This window comes from Heterodontus francisci, chromosome X (assembly GCF_036365525.1).
Source record: "Heterodontus francisci isolate sHetFra1 chromosome X, sHetFra1.hap1, whole genome shotgun sequence".
Classification (NCBI taxonomy): Eukaryota; Metazoa; Chordata; class Chondrichthyes; order Heterodontiformes; family Heterodontidae; genus Heterodontus; species Heterodontus francisci.
The window spans coordinates 17,556,783-17,579,023 of record NC_090421.1 but is presented as its reverse complement, the minus strand read 5'-3'; the positions used below and the strand labels follow the sequence as shown (position 1 = coordinate 17,579,023).

The 22,241-nt window shown below is 43.8% G+C and overlaps 1 protein-coding gene across 10 annotated transcripts in view; it reads left to right on the top strand.

Annotated features, from left to right (window-relative positions):
* Positions 1-22,241, top strand: part of LOC137358729 (natural resistance-associated macrophage protein 2-like) — a 260,788-nt gene that overhangs the window by 123,109 nt on the left and 115,438 nt on the right. For all 10 annotated transcript variants that reach the window (XM_068024993.1, XM_068024998.1, XM_068024995.1 and 7 more), the window contains 2 exons: positions 10,706-10,864; positions 13,529-13,615. In XM_068024993.1, the coding sequence (XP_067881094.1) occupies positions 10,706-10,864; positions 13,529-13,615 (246 nt within the window). The remainder of the gene's footprint in view (positions 1-10,705; positions 10,865-13,528; positions 13,616-22,241) is intronic.

Here is a 22,241-nt window from a genome sequence, read left to right as displayed (position 1 = left end):
TAGGTTACCATTCAGAATAACCTCCGCACCAGAGATTTTTCAACGATCAATGTCCGATATCCTAGAAGGGCTCACAGGAGTGATATGCCACATGGATGATATTCTGATACACAGAAAGTCAGTGGAGGAGCACAACCACAAAGTCAGAGAGGTTCTACAGAGACTTCACGAAGCAGAACTGACTTTAAATGAGAAGTGTGAATTTTCCAAAACTTCGATTTTTTTCTTGGGCCACATTGTGAGCGGACAAGGAATAATGGTAGATCCTCAGAAAACAAGGTCCATTAAGGAATTTCCTATCCCTACAACAGTTCAGCAACTCCAGAGATTTCTCGGAATGTTAAATCAACTAGCAAAATAACTGATCCACTAAGACAGCTTCTAAGAAGACAGCAAGCATGGTGTTGGGATGCCCACCAGGAACAAGTGTTCCAGAAAATTTAATTTCAATTTCACCGGACGTATTGGCACATTACAATCCTACACTGCCTACGACGATAGCAGCAGACGCCTCTTCAGACAGCTTGGGCGCTGCTCTTTTTCAGGAGCAACCTGATGGTTCCTGTAGACTAATATTCTATGCATCAAGAGCACTGTCAGATACAGAGATGTGCTACACAGTTATCGGAAAAGAAGCTCCAGCTGTCACATGGGCACAAGAAAAACTTTCAGTCTATATCATTGGAATACGTGTGGAATACACAGGCCATTGGCTTCCTTATTGGACGAAAAAGAAATAGCAAAAATACTTCCATATATACAAAGATTTCGTCTCAAGTTAATGAGGTACTCCTATGAAACTGTATACTTCCAAGAGAAGTTCCAGTCGTCAGCCGATGAGTTATCGCGGGCAAACTTAGATCATCCATCACAGGAAGAAACGAATTTCGTAGGTGACATAGAGTCATACTCACAAAACACAGCACAAAGCTGGCCAACAAACACAGAGAAGTTGCAAGAAATATGACAAGCACAGAAGAATGATGAAGAGTGCATTCGCATTAGAAAATATTGTACACATGGGTGGCCATAAGAAATTCCAGGAGGGAGAACAATGAAGACATTCCATGAGTATAGGAAATACTTTACCATAATTGATGACTTATTAGTTTACAATGACAGAATTGTTATTCCTATTTCAATGAGATCCGATATCTTGGATTGATTACACCAAGGCATCTGGATATAACCAAGTCCAGAGTGAGGGCACAATCTTCGGTATGATGGCCTGGGATATCTAAGGATATCAAGACTATGATCAACAATTGTCATACATGCGTGATACAGAGGCCAGAACAGCACAAATCTCTGTTGACTACCCAATTTCCAACTAGACCTTGGCAAAGGCTAAGTATGGATTTATTCATGTTCGGTGGGAAGTCATATTATTTATCGACTACTTTTCCAGATGGATAGAAGTCAGATGATTACATTCTATGACCACTAAGGTAGTTATCAGAATCCTTATGGACATCTTCGTGACACATGGAATTCCGGATGAAATATTATCAGACAACAGACCATAGTCCGCGAATGAATGTTTTACCAGTTTGCCATGAAGATGGGCTTTCTGCATCTTACAAGCTCACTGAGGTATCCACAGGTGAGCCAAATGAGGTATGAGTACCATAAAATCTTTGCTCAAGGAAAATGAAGGTTTTCCTATCTCACTCTTAGTGGAGTATCACCTGCAGAATTACTAATGGGAAGAAAGTTAAGAACACAGCTTCCAGTATTGCCTCAACAATTAACGTCTGGATTGAAGACTCAAGACTGCGAGAAAGTTCGACAAAGAGAAAACTCCTCCAGAAGGAAACAAACCCAAAATTACAATCGGAGATTTTGAGTGAAAAGCGTACCCAAATTAAACAATGGTCAAAAAGTTTGGACACGTGACCTGGAACAAGAAGGTACAGTAATCCATAAACATGAGGACTATCAACAATAGTATGTTATACGAATGAATGAAGGGAACATGCAAAGAAATCAGAGGAATATCATTCCTATTCCACAAAAGCAACAGCCAGTAATCCATCTGCAAGATCCAGGTGAAGATGGACAAGCCCAAACCAAACGAAATACTACAACCCGTAGAAATAAAAAACCAAGTCAGCAACCCAAACTTCCTACGAAGACTACTGATGGTCCCAGACAGATTACAACTAGATCAGGGAGAGTTGTCAAACCTCCAATGAGACTGAATCTGTAAAGTCAGAGACTTGGGGGGAGAGAGAGTAGTAGAGAAGTCATAAATGTATATATGTTTGGAAAAATGTTGGATAAAGACTTGGGAGGAGACGTAGTATAAGTTTGTAAAGGGTTAAGACCAAAGACAATGAGAGAAACCCCTCCCTGATGTAACAGCCACATGAGATAGGCTTGAGAAGAAGAAGGTATAGCAGCATGAAGGATACTAGCTTAGGTGGCTTGCTGAGAGTATATATAGTAACTGTAAATAATAGAGTTGTTAGTTAACCTTTACCAGAGTCTAAGACTTTCTCTAGAATGCCCTATGACACTATTAATACAAACCCAACATGGCAACAGAAATAATGATCGCAATATAATAGAATTTCACATTGTGTTTGAGAGTGACATATTTATGTCTGAAACTAGAATATTAAACTTAAATTAAGCCTATTACATAGGTATGAGGGACGAGTTGGCTAAGGTAGATTGGGAAATTAGATTGAAAGGTATGACGGTAGATAAGCCATGGTGAACATTTAAAGAAATATTTCATAATTCTCAATGAATATACATTCCATTGTGAAATAAAATTCCATGGGGAAAGTGATCGATCTGTGGCTAACTAAAAAGATTAAGGCTAGTATTAGACTAAAAGAAGACGCTTATAATATTGCCAAGAAGAATAATAAGCCTGAGGATTGTAAGAATTAAACATGATTTGCCTTTATCAAATCCATGCTGGCTTTCCTTAATTAATCCACACTTGTCCAAGTGACTGTTAATTTTCTCCCAGATTATCATTTCTAAAAGCTTCCCCACCACTGAGGTTAAACTGACTAGCCTGTAGTTGCAGGGTTTATTCTTACACCCTTTTTTGAACAAGGGTGTAACATTTGCAATTCTCCAGTCCTCTGGCATCGCCCCTGTATCTAAGGAGGATTGGAAGATTATGGCCAGTGTCTCCTCAATTTCCACCTCCTCTAACATCTCCTCTTTATCAAATTTTAGTCCATTCAGTATCTCAACTATCTTGGATTCCCTTTTATGTTAACACTAGTTTATTCTCATATTCACTGCCTCTCTGAACTTCCTATAGTTTTCATTTGTAGTATCAACCTGACATCTATCATATACACCCTTTTCTGCTTCATCTTACTCTCTAACTGTTTTGTATCCAGGGAGTTCCAGCTTTGTATATCCTACCTTTCCCCCTTGAGGGAATGAACCTTGACTGTAGCCGAACTATCTCCTCTTTAAAGATAGCCCATTGTTTCATTACAGTTTTGCCTGTCTATCTTTGATTCCAATTTCCCTGGGCCAGATCCATTCTCACCCCACCAAAATTGGCCTTCCTCCAATTAAGTATTTTTACTCTGGATTGTTCCTTGTTTTTCATAGCTAATCTAAACCTTATGATAATATGATCATTGTTCCCTCAATGTTCCCTTACTGACACTTGATCCACTTGTCCCACCTCATTCCACAGAACCAGATCCAGCAATGCCTCCTTCCTAGTTGTACTAGAAACATACTGATGTAGAACATTTTCCTGAAAACACTTCAGAAATTCTTCCCCATCTCTGCCCTTTACACTATTACTATCTCAGTTTCTATTAGGACAATTAAAGTCCCCCATTATAACTACTCTATAATTTTTGTAGCTCTCTGTTATGTTCTTGCAAACTTGCTCCTCTATATCATTCCCACTAGTTGGTGGCCTATAGGATACACCCAGTTGTGTAATGATATCTCTATTGTTTCTTAACTCTAACCAAATAGATTCTGTCCTTGACCCCTCCAGGACATCCTCTCTCTCCAGCACTGTAATATTCTCCTTAATCAACACTGACATCCCTCCTCCTTTCTTTCCTTCCCTGTCTTTCCTTAGCACCTTGCATCCAAGAATATTTAGTACCCAGCCCTACCCTTTTTTGAACCAGGTCTCCATTATTGCCATGAGATCATATTCCCATATGGCTATTTGCACCTGCAGCTCACCAACCGTATTTACCATGCTTTGTGCATTACATACATATACTGCAAACCTATTTTAGACCTTCTTCGTCTGACCCCACCTAATACCTTACTATTTCTTACACCAGTGCTATCTGTCTTTCCCAATCCTTTGTGCGCCTTGTTTCTCCTTTCTAATGGTACACCCTTTGTGCCCATCCCCCTGCCAAATTAGTTTAAGCCCTCCACACCAGCACCAGCAAACTGCCCCGTGAGGATATTGGTCCCAGTCCTGTTGAGGTTGAACCCTCCTGGCCTGTATAGGTCCCACCTCCCCCAGAACTGATCCCAATACCACAGGAATCTAAAGCCCTCTCTTCGGCACCATTGCTCCAGCCACTCATTCATCTGCTCTATCCTCCTATTTTCGTACTCATGAGCACTTGTCACCGGGAGTAATCCAGATATTGCTACCTTTGAGGTCCTGCTTATTAATTTATTTCTCAGCTCCCTAAAATCTACCTGCAGGACCTCATCTCTCTTTCTACCCATGTTGTTGGTACCAATATGGGCCATAAAGAACTTAAAGGTAATTAATATTAGTAAGGGGAAAAAGAACTGGAGAAATTAATGGGACTAAAAGCCGGCAAATCTCCTGGACCTGATGGCCCATACCCTAGGGTTCTAAAAGAGGTGGTTGCAGAGATAGTGAAGGCACTGGCTGTAACCTTCCAAAATTCCCTAGTTTCTGGAAATGATTCCAGTGGATTGGAAGGTAACAAATGTAACACTGCTCTCAGGAAAGGAGGGAGAGAGAAAACAGGAAATTACAGGCCAATTAGCCTGGCATCAGTATTTGGGAAAAAGCTGGAATTCACAGAATCGCAGAATCACAGAATTATTACAGTGCAGAAGGAGGCCATTCGGTCCATCGTGTCTGTACTGGCTCTCTGAAAGAGCAGCTCCCTCAGTTTCATTCCCCTGTCTTCTCCCCATCACCCTGCACATTCTTCCTTTTCATATAACAGTCTAATTCCCTTTTGAATGCTTCAATTGAACCTGCCTCCACCATGTTCTCAGGCAGCGCATTCCAGACCTTAACCACTCACTGCGTGATAAAGATTTTCCTCATGTCACTTTTGCTTCTCTTACCAAATACTTTAAATCTGTGCCCTCTCGTTCTCAATCCTTTCACGAGTGGGAACAGTTTCTCTCTATCTACTCTGTCCCAGACCCCTCGTGATTTTGAATACCTCTTTCAAATCACCTCTCAGCCTTCTCTCCTCCAAGGAAAACAGTCCTAACTTCTCCAATCTATCTTCATAACTGAAATTCCTCATCCCTGGAACCATTCTCATGAATCTCTTCTGTACTCTCTCCAATGCCCTCATGTCTTTCCTCAAGTGTGGCGCCCAGAATTGGATGCAATACTCCAGCTGAGGCTGAACTAGTGTATTATACAAGTTCAACATAACTTCCTTGCTCTTGTACTCTATGCCTTATTAATAAAGCCCAGGATACTGTATGCTTTATTCACCATTCTCTCAACCTGTCCAGCCACCTTTAATGACTTATGCACATTGTTCTAACCAGGTGAGAAATATGTCTCGGGGTCTTTGGCTGTCTTTACCTGGTTTTATTGTAACAGGGTTTTATTTTTAAACACACTGTGTTTTGAACTCCCCCTTGTGAATCCTTGTTCACAAATTTCCAATTATAAGGCGAAGAAATGAGCACAAACAGGCTTTCTGTGGTTTAAAGAAGAAAGATTAAATTTATTAAAGCTTAAACTTAAATTCTAATACAGTTAACGCCTATGGATATATGATGCACCCACGCTAGCATGCACACGCGATACACACATGCACATAGGGACAGAAAAGAGCAGAAGAAAAGTAGAAAAGTTTGAGGCAATATCTTGTTACAGATTCTTGAAATCGCTGTAGTCCTTGATTGAAGATATGGTCTTGCGTTTCGTTGGGGCCCAGTATTCTTCAAAAACCTTGTTCAGTTTAGTTTAGTTTAGAGATACAGCACTGAAACAGGCCCTTCGGCCCACCGAGTCTGTGCCGACCATCAACCACCCATTTATACTAATTCTACACTAATCCCATATTCCTACCACATCCCCACCTGTCCCTATATTTCCCTACCACCTACCTACACTAGGGGCAATTTATAATGGCCAATTAACCTATCAACCTGCAAGTCTTTGGCATGTGGGAGGAAACCGGAGCACCCGGAGGAAACCCACGCAGACACAGGGAGAACTTGCAAACTCCACACAGGCAGTACCCAGAATTGAACCCGGGTCGCTGGAGCTGTGAGGCTGCGGTGCTAACCACTGCGCCACTGTTCACTTAGGAGATTTTTCTCTCTCTGAGTTTACGTGTCTTCACAAGATTCAGTTCCGTGGGAAAGAGATGGAGGCAGGCAGGAGCCTGGCCTTCTGAGTTCAAGTTCTGTTTTTCCAGTTTAAAACTCTCCTAGTTGGCCAGCAGGTGGTCATGTGACCAACTGGTTTGACCCGGTCTCATCTGTGTATTGGGGGAGACTGGTTCCCTTTGTTTCACCACTGTCTGGTACAAAGCAAATGTCTTTCTAGTTAGGGGGCTTGCAATTTTTAAGTTTTAATGTTAATGTGGCGAAATTATGTGCGCCTCAGTCTTGGCAGGTGGGCGGGGGGGGGGGGGGGGGGGGGGGGTGGGTGGAATTGCCTGACACACATATACACATGGGTCCCTCTGCTCCTGAACCCCCTTTAGAATTGTATCCTTTATTTTATATTGTGTCTCCATGTTCTTCCAACCAAAATGAATCACTGCACATTTCTCTGCATTGAACTTCATCTGCCACCTGTCTGCCCATTCCACCAACTTGTCTATGTCCTTTTGAAGTTCTACACTATCTTCCTCACAGTTCACAATGCTTTCAAGTTTTATATCATCTGCAAACTTTGAAATTGTGCCCTGTACACCAAGGTCTAGTTCATTAATATATATCAGGAAAAGCAAGGGTCCCAACACTGATCCCTGGGGAACTCCACTACAAACCTTCCTCCAGCCTGAAAAACATCCATTAATCACTACCCTGTCACTCAGCAATTTCGTATCCATGTTGCTACCGTCCCTTTTATTCCATGAGCTACAAGTTTGCTCACAAGTCTGTTATGTGGCATTGTATCAAACGCCTTTTGAAAGTCCATGTACACCACATCAACAGCATTGCCTTCATCAACCCTCTCAGTTACCTCCTCAAAAAACTCCAGCAAGTTAGTTAAACATGATTTTCCCTTAAGAAATCCATGCTGGCTTTCCTTAATTAACCCGTATTTTATCCATGTGACTATTGATTTTGTCCGGAATTATTTTTTCTAAAAGTTTTCCCACCACCAAAGTTAAACTGACTGGCCTGTAGTTGCTGGGCTTATCCTTACACCCTTTTTTGATCAAGGGTGTAACCTTTGCAATTCTCCAGTCCTCTGGCACCATCCCTGAGTCTAAGGCAGACTGAAAAATTATTGCCAGCACCTCTGCGATTTTCACCCTCACTTCCCTCAGTATCCTTGGGTGCATCGCATCTATCCCTGGTGCCTTATCCACTTTAAGTTCAGACAGCCTATCTAACACTTCCTCTTTATCAGTTTTAAACCTCTCTAGTGTCTGACTTACCTCCTCTTTCAACATTGCCTGGGTTGCATCTTCTTCCTTGGTAAAAACAGATGCAAAGTATTCATTTAATACCTCAGCTATGCCCTCTGCCTCCATGTGTAAATCGCCTTTCTGATCCCTAATCAGCCCCACTCCTCCTTTTAACAGCCTTTTACTATTTATATGCCTATAGAAAACTTTGGGATTTCCTTTAATGCCAGCTAATTCATTATTAAGGAAGTGTAAAAGGGCACTTAAACTCTCATAATGTGATCAGGCAGAGTAAACATGATTTTATGAAAGGGAAATCATGTTTGACAAATCTATCAGATTTTTTGAGGCTATAACTGATATTGTAGGTAAAGGGGAACCAGCGGATGTAGTGTATTTGGAATTTCAAAAGGCATTCGAAAAGGTGTCACACAAAAGGTTGATGCACAAGTTAAGGGCTCATGGGGTTGGGATAAAATATTAGCATGGATAGAGGATTGGTTCAAGGACAGAAGGTCATTTTCAGATTGACAGGCTGTTGCTAGAGGGGGGTGCCACAAGGATCAGGGCTGGGACCTCAGCTGCTTACGATCTATATTAATGACTTAGATGATGGGACCGAGAGTAATGTATCCAAGTTGCTAATGATACAAAGCTAGGTGAGAATATAAGCTGTGAGGAGGACAAAGAGATATAGACAGGTTTGGGAAGTGGGCAACAAGATGGCAGATGAAATATAATGGGGGAAATTTAAGATTATTTACTTGGATAGGAAGAATAGAATAACAGATATTTTTTAAATGGTGAGAAACTATTAAATGTTGCTGTTCAGAGGGATTACACTGTCCTTGTATATGAAACACAGAAAGTCAACATGCTGATACAGCAAGCAATTAGGAATGCAAATGGTATGCTGTCCTTTATTGCAAGGGGGTTGGACTACAAGTGTCAGGAAGTCTTGCTACAATTGTATAGGGCTTTGGTGAGACCACACCTAGAGTACTGTGTACAGTTTTGGTCTCTGTACCTAAGGAAGGATATAGTTAGAGGGAGTGCACTAGATACTAGATTAATTCCTGGGATGAAAGGGTTGTCCTATAACGAGAGGCTGAGTAAACTGTGTCTATTGTCATGAAGCCGCAACCTGCCAAGAATGAGGCATATCAATTTTGTCACATGAACATTCATTTTAAACTGTTGCTGGATTGAAGAGATGAATTGTTTAAAGAGATCAGCAGTGGCTGGAAAAATTTGTATACTAGGAGACAGTGCCTGGAGAGACAATAGAACAGCTCCCTGATCCAATTAACCCAAATGGATTTTGATCACCAGACATTGAATGTGGAAGAAGCCAGCATTCCATTCCCCCCCCCCCCCCCCCCACTGCGGGTGTCTGCTAAGATGAAAGGAATATGCAAAAATGCAGGAGAGTTTGTTAAAAGACATGACTAACTTGCTGGCCCAGGTTTGGTTTTGAACGGCACACAGAACAGTTTGGGTCAGATTGCAACTGAACTTGGAAGAACAGAGCCTCTCTCCTGGCTAGCTCTCTCTCTCTCTCTCTCATGAATCTCCAGATCCACTGAAGATTTAAACCTCAAGAGAGAAAAGACTCCTACATCGAAACAAGTTTTAAAGCATGCACTGGGCACCAACAAAACGGCAAGACTTACTGGCAATCAAAGACTGTACATCGAACTCTAAGGACTGTAAATAAATCCCAGCTATTGCCTTGAACTTTTCCCCTTTATTCTTTCTACTTTTCTGTCTCTATCTGCGTGTGTGTTTATCGCACATGCATGCTAGTGTGGTCGCGTCGCACATTCATAGCTGTTAACCGAATTAGAGTTTAAAGTTAATAAACTTCCACCTTTCTAGTTTCAATCTCATAAAACCTGTCCAGTTGATTTCTTTGCCATTACATTTGGAGAGCAGTGAACAAGGATTCACTGAGGGGATGCTGACGGTGTTATAAAAAATTGAACCCTGTTATGGTCAAACCAGGCAAAGGCTGAGAGGGAACCCCTAGACCCCTTTCTCACCTGGTCATAACACTATACTCTCTGGAGTTTAGAAGAATGAGAGGTGATCTCATTGAAACATACAAGATTCTGAAGGATCTTGACAGGGTAGACACTGAGAGGTTGTGTCCCCTGGTCGGGGAATCTAGAACATGGGGGCACAGTCTCAGGATAAGGGGTCAATTATTTAAGATTGAGATGAGAAGAAATTTCTTCACTCAGAGGGTTGTGAATCTTTAGAATTAACTACCCCCAACAGCTCACTTATTGAGTATATTCAAGACAGGTCTTCATCTATATTCCCAGTACTTTGGTATATTAAGTGATACTGTCTGCAAACTTAATTATTTCCTTTTAGTTGAACACTCCCTCAATTTAAACTTCTTATTTGGATCGATTTTAACCCAGAGCAAGTTTCAGGCATGGCAGGGTGGTGGGGGCGAGGGGGCGGGGGATGGTGGAGGGTGGTTGGCATGGTGAATGTGAACCATTCTCATTGGCCTACTTTTCCCACTTCAGTGTATTTTAACTCTTGGGCCTATTTAAAGGCTGCCAGTCTACTGCATGCTGGGAAAGGACAAAAAGGCAGCACAGAGTGGCTGCTGGCAGTGAAAGATTGGGCATCTGCCAGCTTCCAGGTGGCAGGGCTGGGGTTTCAGGCAGGATCCTGGGCAAGGACTGGGGTGGAAGTCTGGGGCAAGGGAGGCCATGATCTGGACACTCCTACTCCTCCTGGCCCCACATTGGAACGCTTTACACTTACCTTGGAGGAGCTGTTCTATCCGCATACCAGCTTTTTCTGACTGAAGCTTTGTGCCCATGTGATACAGTGTGGGGTATAAGATGTGGAGGGGAGTGAAACTAAGGGACTAGCTAGTGCTGACATTCTCTCTCTCTCAGTCCAGGGACGTGAACCGGGCCAATAAGAAACAAGTGAAAGAGGCAAATCGCTACTTCTTCATCGAAGCCTGCCTGGCTTTGTTTCTGTCGTTCCTCATCAACGTCTTTGTGGTCTCCGTGTTTGCAGAAGCTTTTTATAATCAGACCAACGCACAAGTGGTGAGTGTGGGAATCATCGCACTCCATCAGAAACATGTATGCATACCGGCTCTTAATTACTGCAGCCCTTCCAGCACACTGGCACATTAGGTTGGGTGGGAATGTGCCAGAACTGTCCATGACGTAGACAGGAAGCTGGATACGTTGGGTCCTGGTCATTCACTGCCAGTTTCTGCAGTGCTTCTTCGGGGTTAAAGCCCGAATCCCCCCAGACAATGCCACATGTGTCAGAGGGACCACAGCGAAGAGGTTGGTGGCATTCCCAGGCTAAGTTTTTGCTCGGCTCTACCCTGAGATACAGCAGTGAGCGAGTATCATGTGTGTGTCTCAGTGTGCAAGGGATATCAATATCAACACAAAAAACTATCGCAATTATATTAGGAAGAAGAGGGAGGTCAGAAGCAGTGTTAGCCCCTTGAAATCTGATAACGGTGGCATTGTCAATGAAAACAAGGAAATGGTGGGCATGCTGAATAATTGCTTTGCATCAGTATTTACAGTAGAGGAACAGGTCAGCATGCCGAACATCCCAAGGAAACTATTATAGAATCAGGGAGACGGATTCAACAATATTAACATAAGGAAGATAACAGTAATGAAGAAAATAATGGCACTAAAGAGTGACAAATCCCCAGGACCAGATGGTTTCCATTCCAGCATTTTAAAGGAAGTAGGTGAGAACATTGCAGATGCCCAATCTTCCAAAGTTCTCTCGATTCAGGAACCGTTCCTTTAGACTGGAAAATTGCACATGTCACTCCGCTATTTAAGAAAGGTGAGAGAGGGAAACCAGGGAATTATAGACCGGTTCGCCTAACATCTGTTGTCAGGCAATTGCTTGAGTCTATAATTAAGGGTAGGGTGACCGAACACCTTGAAAATTTTCAGCTGATCAAGCATGGATTTTGATAGAATTTTCTAAAGAGATCACTAAAGTAGTGGACAGGGGAATACCTATGGATATTGTTTATATGGACTTCTAGCAGGCATTTGATCAAGTCCCTCATAACAGACTGTTAGCTAAAGTTGAAGCTCATGGAATTGAAGGGAAATGATTGACCTGGTTAGGAAATTGGCTGAGTGGATGGAATCAGAGAGTAGGGATAATGGGCAGGTACTCTAATTGACAAGATGTGAGTAGTGGTGTCCTACAAGGATCTGTGTATTCACCGTATTTATGAATGACTTAAATGATGAGATAGAAAACTACATATCCAAATTTGTCATTAACACAAATTGCAAGCAGTGTAGTTGGAAGCGTAAAAATACAAAGATTAAGTGAATGGGCCAAACTGTGGGAAATGGATTTCAATGTAGGCAAATGTGAGGTCATCCACTATGGACCTAAAAAAAGATAGAGCAGTTTGCTTTCTAAATGGTGAAAAGCTAGAAGTAGTGGAGGTCCAAAGTGGCTTGGACTCCAAGTGCACAGATCACTATCAACATCCTGGGGATCACCATTGACCAGAATCTGAACTGGGCCAGCCATACAAGTATTGTGGCTTCAAGAGCAGGTCAGAGGATGGGAATTCTGTGGCGAGTAACTCACCTCTTAACTCCCCAAAGTCTGTCCACCATCTAGAAAGCACAAGTCAGGACTGTGATGGAATACTCTCCACTTGCCTGGATGGGTGCAGCTCCAAAAACACTCAAGAAGCTCAAAAGCATCCAGGACAAAGCTGCCTGCTTGCTTGGCACCCCATCCACCACCTTCAACATTCAATCCCTCCACCGCCGACACACAGTAGCAGCAGTGTGTACCATCTACAAGATGCACTGCAACAACTCACTAAGGCTCCTTCGACAGCATCTTCCAAACCCACAACCTCTACCACATAGAAGGACAAGGGCAAACGGATGCATGGGAACACCACCACCTGAAAGTTCCCTTCCAAACCACACACTATCCTGACATCGAACTATATCGCCGTTTCTTCATTGCCTCTGGGTCAAAATCCTGGAATTCCCTTCCTAACATCACTGTGGATATCCCTACACCACATGTACTGCAGCAGTTCAAGAAGGCAATTAGGGATGGGCAATAAATGCTGGCCTAGCCAGCGCTGCCCACATCCCGTGAAAGAATAAAAAGAAATGTCATGAACAGGTACAGAAAATAATCAAAAAGGCTAATGAAATGCTGGCCTTTATATTTAGAAGACTAGAATACAAGGGGGCTTCAGCTATATAAAGCCCTGGTCAGACTACACCTGGAGCACAGGGAACAGTTCTGAGCACCACACCTTGGGAAGGGTATATTGGCTTTGGAGGGAGGGCAGCGTAGTTTTACTAGAATGATGCCTGAACTCCAAGGGTTAAATTACAAGGAGAGATTAAACAAACTAGGATTGTATTCCCTTGAATTTAGAAGGTTAAAGGGTGATTTGATTGAAGTTTTCAAGATATTGCGGGGAATGGATAGGCTGGATTGGGAAAAACTATTTCCACTAGTTGGGGAGGCTAGGACTCGAGGGCATGGTGAAAAAAATAGAGCCAGGCCTTTCAGGATTGAAATTAGAAAACATTTCTTCATGCAAAGGATGGTAGAGGTTTGGAATACCAGTGACATCAAAAGCGTTGCAGGAATGTGCCATGATTTTAAAGTGAAAAGCTTCTACTTGCTGCAGTCTGGAAATGTATCTGACACCATTTTTTCTTTTGTAGCACGAAGTATGTGCGAACAGCAGTAGTCCACATTCCGATCTCTTCCCAATCAATAACAACACTCTCAATGTTGATATTTACAAAGGGGTAAGTGTACGGGAGTAAACAGGTTACATGTGTGATCGCGTTTTTATGAGCCTTTACCAGTTTTATAGGTTGTTCCAGGTTTTTGAGTGCGAATGATCCTTTCTGGGTCTGTACAGGTCATTATGAGTCTTTATGGGTGTATACAACATTTTACAGGTCTTGAAAGGTCTTTATTTGTCTATTATTAGGGACATGGCAACAGGGCTCTTAGAAAATCATAATATGATTAGGCAGAGTCAAAACAGATTTATGAATGGGTAAGAATGTTTGACAAATCTATTTGAGCTTTTTGAAGGTGTAACTAGTGGAGTAAACAAAGGGGAACCAGTGGATGTAGTATATTCAGATTTTCAGAAGGCATTCGATAAGGTGGCACACAAGTGGTTGCTACATAAGATTAGGGCTCATTAGACTGCAGTAATATATTAGCATAGATTGAGGATTGGTTAACGGACAGAAAACAAAGAGTAATTTTCCGGTTGGCAGGTTGTAACTAGGATCAGTGCTTGGACTTCAGCTACTTACAATCTATATCAATGACTTAGATGAAGGGACCAAGTGATTTGTATCCAAATTAGCCTACAATATAGAGCTAGATGGGAAAGTAAGCAGTGAGCACATAAAGAGGCTGCAAAGAGATAAAGACTGATTAAGTGATTGGGCAACAAGGTGGCAGATGGAGTATAATGTGGGGAAATGGGAAATTATCCACTTTGGTAGGAAGAATAGAAAAGCAGAATAGTTTTTTAAAAGGTGAGAGATTAGTAAATGTTGGTATTCAGAGGGATTTGGATGTCCTTGTACATAAATCACAAAAAGTCAACATGCAGGTACAATAAGCAGTTATGAAGGCAAGAATTGTGTTAGCCTTTGCAGCAAGGGGATTGGAGCATAAGAGTAAGTAAATGTTACTGCAATTAAAGAGGTCTTTGGTGAGACCACACCTGGAATACTGTGTGCAGTTTTGGTCTCCATGTTTAAGGAAGGATATACTTGCATTGCAGGCAGTACAGCAAAGGTTCACTAGATTGGTTCCTATGATGAGAGGCTGAGTAAATTGGGCCTATACTCTGTGGAGTTTAGAAGAACGAGAGGTGATCTCGTTGAAACACACAAGATTCTGAAGGGGTTTGACAGGGTAGATACTGAGAGGTTGTTTCCCCTGGCTGGGGAATCTAGAACACAGGGACACAATTTCAGGATAAGGGATCGATCATTTAGGACTGAGATGAGGAGAAATTTCTTCACTCAAAGGGTTGGGAATCTTTAGAATTCTCTACCCCAGAGGGTAGTGAATGCTCAGTCATTGAGTATATTAAAGGTTGAGAGACAGAATTTTGTTCTTTCAGAGAATCAAGGGATGTGGAAAACAGGCAGGAAAGTGGAGTTGAGGGAGAAGATCAGTCATGATTGTATTGAATGGCAGAACAGCCTCAAGGGGCTATAGGGTCTAATCCTTCTCCTATTTCTTATATTCTTCTGTTTACACATCTGTACGCATCTTTACAGCTCTTTGCTGATCTTTATGAGTCTTTATGGATCTTTGCAAGTCTTTACAAGTATAAATGGGTCTCAATGAGTCTTTGAAGGTCTTTAGGGTCATTACAAATACTTATGGGTATTTACAAGTCTTTAGAGATCTTTACTACTGTTTGCAAGCCTTTACAGGTCTTTATAAGTTTTCAGGAGTTTTGTTATTTATTCATTCATGGGATGTGGTTGTTGCTGGTTAGGCCAGCATTTATTGCCCATCACTAACCGCCCTTGAGAAGGTAGTGGTGCTGAACCACCTTTTTGAACCGCTGCAGTCCATGTGGGGTAGGTAATCCAACAGTCTTGTAAGGGAGGGAGTTCCAGGTTTTGACCCAGCAACAGTAAAGGAACAGCGAAATAATTCCAAGTCAGCATGGTGGGTGACTTGGAGGGGATGTTGGAGGTGGTTGTGTTCCCAAGCACCTGCTGCCTTTGCCCTTCCAGGTGGTAGAGGTTGTGAGTTTGGAGGGTGTTGTCAAAGAACCCTTGTTGAGGGTCTGCAGTGCATTTTGTAGATGGTACACATTGCAGACACAATGCACTGCAATGGTGAGTCTGCACAAGTTTTTACAGGTCTTTACAAGGCATTATGGATCTTACAAATCTATGGGTCCTTATGGGTCTTCACAAGTCTACCAGTTTTTACATGTCCTTACAGCTCTGTACAGGTCATTACAGTCTTTATGGGTTTACACGGGTCTTTACAATCTTCATGGGTCTACAAAGGGCTTTATGGCTCTACATGGATCTTTACAGTCTTTACAGGTCTTTACAGTCTTTCTGGGACTAAATGGGTCTTTACGGTCTACATGAGTATTTACAGTCTTTATTTGTCTTTACAGTTGTGAAGGTTCTTTATAGTCTTTATGGATCTACATGGGTCTTTACAGCTTTTTACAGGTCTTTACAGAACTACGAAGTCTACATGGGCATTTATGAGTTATTACAGTCTCTAAGCATCTACATGGGCCTTTACGGATCTTTACAGTCTTTATGGGTCTTTACAGTCTTTATGGGTCTACCAGGGTCTTTATACATCTACATGAGTCTTTACGGATCTTTACAGTCCAAATGGGTCTTTACTGTCTTTATGGGTCTACCTGGGTCTCTACTGGTTTATGTGGGTCTTTATGGGTCGTTACTGTCTTTATGGGTCTACCTGGGTCTCTACTGGTTTACGTGGGTCTTTATGGGTCTTTCCAGTCTTTACGGGTCTACATGGGTCTTTACGGGTCTATGTGGGTCTTTGCAGTCTTTACGGGACTACGTGTGTCTTTACAGGTCTTTCCAGTCTGCGTGGGTCTTTACGGGTATAAATGGGTCTTTATGGGTCTACGTGGGTCTTTAAGGGTTTACATGGGTCTTTACGGGTCTATGTGGGTCTTTACGGGTCTACATGGGTCTTTATGGGTCTACGTGGGTCTTCATGGGTCTACATGGGACTTTATAGGTCTACGTGGGACTTTACAGGTCGACGTGGGTCTTTACGGGTCTACGTTACGTGGGTCTTTACGGGTCTACGTGGGTCTTTACAAGTCTACGTGGTTCTTTACGGGTCTTTACAGCCTATATGGGTCTACGTGGGACTTTACGGGTCTTTACAGACTTTACGGCTCTATGTGCGTCTTTACAGGTCTTTACAGTCTTTACGAGTCTACGTGGGTCTTAATGGGTCTACATGGGTCTTTACGGGTCTATGTGGGTCTTTACGGGTCTTTGTGCGTCTTTACAGGTCTTTACGGGTCTGCGTGGGACTTTACGGGTCTACATGGGTCTTTGCGGGTATACATGGGTCTTTACGGGTCTGCATGGGTCTTTACGGGTCTATGTGGGCCTTTACGGGTCTACATGGGTCTTTACGGGTCTACGTGGGTCTTCATGGGTCTACATGGGACTTTATAGGTCTATGTGGGACTTTAAGGGTCTGCGTGGGTCTTTACGTGTCTACGTGGGTCTTTACGGGTCTACATGGGTCTTTACGGGTCTACGTTAGGTGGGACTTTACGGGTCTATGTGGGTCTTTACGGGTCTATGTGCGTCTTTACAGGTCTTTACGAGTCTACGTGGGTCTTAACGGGTCTACATGGGTCTTTACGGGTCTATGTGGGTCTTTACAGGTCTATGTGGGTCTTTACAGTCTTTACGGGTCTACGTGGGTCTTTACGGGTCTACGTAGGTCTTTACGGGTCTACGTGGGTCTTTACGGGTCTATGTAGGTCTTTACGGGTCTACGTGGGTCTTTACGGGTCTATGTAGGTCTTTACAGTCTTTACGAGTCTACGTGGGTCTTTACGGGACTACATGTGTCTTTACAGGTCTTTCCAGTCTGCGTGGGTCTTTACGGGTATACATGGGTCTTTATGGGTCTACGTGGGTCTTTAAGGGTCTGCATGGGTCTTTACGGGTCTATGTGGGTCTTTACGGGTCTACATGGGTCTTTACGGGTCTACGTGGGTCTTCATGGGTCTACATGGGACTTTATAGGTCTATGTGGGACTTTAAGGGTCTGCGTGGGTCTTTACGTGTCTATGTGGGTCTTTACGGGTCTACATGGGTCTTTACAGGTCTATGTTAGGTGGGTCTTTACGGGTCTACGTGGGTCTTTACAAGTCTACGAGGTTCTTTACGGGTCTTTACAGCCTATATGGGTCTACGTGGGACTTTACGGGTCTTTACAGACTTTACGGGTCTATGTGGGTCTTTACGGGTCTATGTGCGTCTTTACAGGTCTTTACAGTCTTTATGAGTCTACGTGGGTCTTAATGGGTCTACATGGGTCTTTACAGGTCTATGTGGGTCTTTACAAGTCTTTACAGTCTTTACGGGTCTACGTGGGTCTTTACGGGTCTACGTGGGTCTTTACGGGTCTACGTAGGTCTTTACGGGTCTACGTGGGTCTTTACGGGTCTATGTAGGTCTTTACGGGTCTACGTGGGTCTTTACGGGTCTATGTAGGTCTTTACAGTCTTTACGAGTCTACGTGGGTCTTTACGGGACTACATGTGTCTTTACAGGTCTTTCCAGTCTGCGTGGGTCTTTACGGGTATACATGGGTCTTTATGGGTCTACGTGGGTCTTTAAGGGTCTGCATGGGTCTTTACGGGTCTATGTGGGTCTTTACGGGTCTACATGGGTCTTTACGGGTCTACGTGGGTCTTCATGGGTCTACATGGGACTTTATAGGTCTATGTGGGACTTTAAGGGTCTGCGTGGGTCTTTACGTGTCTATGTGGGTCTTTACGGGTCTACATGGGTCTTTACAGGTCTATGTTAGGTGGGTCTTTACGGGTCTACGTGGGTCTTTACAAGTCTACGAGGTTCTTTACGGGTCTTTACAGCCTATATGGGTCTACGTGGGACTTTACGGGTCTTTACAGACTTTACGGGTCTATGTGGGTCTTTACGGGTCTATGTGCGTCTTTACAGGTCTTTACAGTCTTTATGAGTCTACGTGGGTCTTAATGGGTCTACATGGGTCTTTACGGGTCTATGTGGGTCTTTACAGGTCTATGTGGGTCTTTACAAGTCTTTACAGTCTTTACGGGTCTACGTGGGTCTTTACGGGTCTACGTGGGTCTTTACGGGTCTACGTAGGTCTTTACGGGTCTACGTGGGTCTTTACGGGTCTATGTAGGTCTTTACGGGTCTACGTGGGTCTTTACGGGTCTATGTAGGTCTTTACAGTCTTTACGAGTCTACGTGGGTCTTTACGGGACTACATGTGTCTTTACAGGTCTTTCCAGTCTGCGTGGGTCTTTACGGGTATACATGGGTCTTTATGGGTCTACGTGGGTCTTTAAGGGTCTGCATGGGTCTTTATAGGTCTATGTGGGACTTTAAGGGTCTGCGTGGGTCTTTACGTGTCTATGTGGGTCTTTACGGGTCTACATGGGTCTTTACGGGTCTATGTTAGGTGGGTCTTTACGGGTCTACGTGGGTCTTTACAAGTCTACGAGGTTCTTTACGGGTCTTTACAGCCTATATGGGTCTACGTGGGACTTTACGGGTCTTTACAGACTTTACGGGTCTATGTGGGTCTTTACGGGTCTATGTGCGTCTTTACAGGTCTTTACAGTCTTTATGAGTCTACGTGGGTCTTAATGGGTCTACATGGGTCTTTACGGGTCTATGTGGGTCTTTACAGTCTTTATGGGTCTATGTGGGTCTTTACGGGTCTATGTGCGTCTTTACAGGTCTTTACAGTCTTTATGAGTCTACGTGGGTCTTAATGGGTCTACATGGGTCTTTACGGGTCTATGTGGGTCTTTACGGGTCTTTGTGCGTCTTTACAGGTCTTTACGGGTCTGCGTGGGACTTTACGGGTCTACATGGGTCTTTACGGGTCTACGTGGGTCTTTACAGACTTTACGGGTCTATGTGGGTCTTTACGGGTCTATGTGCGTCTTTACAGGTCTTTACAGTCTTTATGAGTCTACGTGGGTCTTAATGGGTCTACATGGGTCTTTACGGGTCTATGTGGGTCTTTACGGGTCTTTGTGCGTCTTTACAGGTCTTTACGGGTCTGCGTGGGACTTTACGGGTCTACATGGGTCTTTACGGGTCTACGTGGGTCTTTACAGTCTTTATGGGTCTATGTGGCTCTTTACGGGTCTACGTGGGTGTGTACGGGTCTACGTGGGTCTTTACGGTTCTACCTGGGTCTTTACAGTCTTTATGGGTCTATGTGGCTCTTTATGGGACTACGTGGGTCTTTACGGGTCTACGTGGGTCTTTATGGGTCTACATGGGTCTTTACAGGTCAACCTGGGTCTTTACAGGTCAACCTGGGTCTTTACGGGTCTACGTGGGTCTTTACGGGTCTACATGGGACTTTATGGATCTATGTGGCTCTTTACGGGTCTGCGTGGGTGTGTATGGGTCTACGTGGGTCTTTACGGTTCTACCTGGGTCTTTACAGTCTTTATGGGTCTATGTGGCTCTTTACGGGAATATTTGGGTCTTTCCGGGTCTACGTGGGTCTTTATGGGTCTACATGGGACTTTATGGGTCTACGTGGGACTTTATGGGTCTGCATGGGTCTTTACAGGTCAACCTGGGTCTTTACAGGTCAACCTGGGTCTTTACGGGTCTACATGGGACTTTATGGGTCTACGTGGGTCTTTACGGGTCTACGTGGGTCTTTACGGGTCTACAGGGACTTTATGGGTCTTTACGGGTCTACGTGGGTCTTTATGGGTCTTTATGGGTCTACATGGGTCTTTACAGGACAACCTGGGTCTTTACGGGTCTACGTGGGTCTTTACGGGTCTACTTGGGTCTTTATGAGTCTACGTGGGTCTTTATGGGTCTCCATGGGTCTTTACAGGTCTTTACAGTCTTTATGGGTCTACGTGGGTCTTTACGGGTCTACGTGGGTCTTTACGGGTCTACAGGGACTTTATGGGTCTTTACGGGTCTACGTGGGTCTTTATGGGTCTTTATGGGTCTACATGGGTCTTTACAGGACAACCTGGGTCTTTACGGGTCTACGTGGGTCTTTACGGGTCTACTTGGGTCTTTATGAGTCTACGTGGGTCTTTATGGGTCTCCATGGGTCTTTACAGGTCTTTACAGTCTTTATGGGTCTACGTGAGTCTTTACGGGTCTACTTGGGTCTTTATGAGTCTACGTGGGTCTTTATGGGTCTCCATGGGTCTTTACAGGTCTTTACAGTCTTTATGGGTCTACGTGGGTCTTTACGGGTCTACATGAGTCTTTACGGGTCTACGTGGGTCTTTACAAGTCTTTACCGTCTTTACGGGTCTATGTGGGTCTTTACAGTTCTGCATGGGTCTTTACAGGTCTATGTAGGTCTTTACAGTCTTTACGAGTCTACGTGTGTCTTTACAGGTCTTTACAGTCTGTATGGGTCTGTGTGGGTCTTTATGGGTCTACGTGGGTCTTTAAGGGTCTGCATGGGTCTTTACGGGTCTATGTGGGTCTTTACGAGTCTACATGGGTCTTTACGGGTCTATGTGGGTCTTTATGGGTCTACATGGGACTTTATAGGTCTATGTGGGACTTTACGGGTCGCGTGGGTCTTTACGGGTCTACGTTACGTGGGTCTTTACAAGTCTACGTGGGACTTTACGGGTCTTTACAGTCTTTACGGGTCTATGTGCGTCTTTACAGGTCTTTACGGGTCTGCGTGGGACTTTACGGGTCTACATGGGTCTTTACGGGTCTACGTGGGTCTTTACAGTCTATATGGGTCTATGTGGCTCTTTACGGGTCTACATGGGTCTTTACGGGTCTACGTTACGTGGGTCTTTACGGGTCTACGTGGGTCTTTACAAGTCTACGTGGTTCTTTACAGGTCTTTACAGCCTATATGGGTCTACGTAGGTCTTTACAGGTCTTTACAGACTTTACGGGTCTATGTGGGTCTTTACGAGTCTATGTGCGTCTTTACAGGTCTTTACAGTCTTTACGAGTCTACGTGGGTCTACATGGGTCTTTACGGGTCTTTACAGGTCTTTACAGGTCTGCGTGGGACTTTACAGGTCTACATGGGTCTTTGCGGGTATACATGGGTCTTTACGGGTCTACATGGGTCTTTACGGGGCAACCTGGGTCTTTACGGGTCTACGTGGGTCTTTACAGGTCTTTACAGTCTTTACGGGTCTACCTGGGTCTTTGCGGGTATACATGGGTCTTTACGGGTCCACGTGGGTCTTTACAGTCTTTACGGTTCTACATGGATCATTACGGGTCTATGTGGGTCTTGACGGGTCTTTGCAGTCTTTGTGGGTCTACATGGATCTTGATGGGTCTACGTGGGTTTTTCCGGGTCTACCTGGGTCTTTACGGGTCTATGTGGGTCTTTGCGGGTCGTTACAGTCTTTATGGGTCTACCTGGGTCTTTATGGGTCTATGTGGGTCTTTTCGGGTCTATGTGGCTCTTTACGGGTCTACATGGGTCTTTACAGGTCTACGTGGGTCTTTACGGGTCTACTTGGGTCTTTACTCAAGGGCGGCACAGTAGCGCAGTGGTTAGCACCGCAGCCTCACAGCTCCAGGGACCCGGGTTCGATTCCGGGTACTGTCTGTGTGGAGTTTGCAAGTTCTCCCTGTGTCTGCGTGGGTTTTCTCC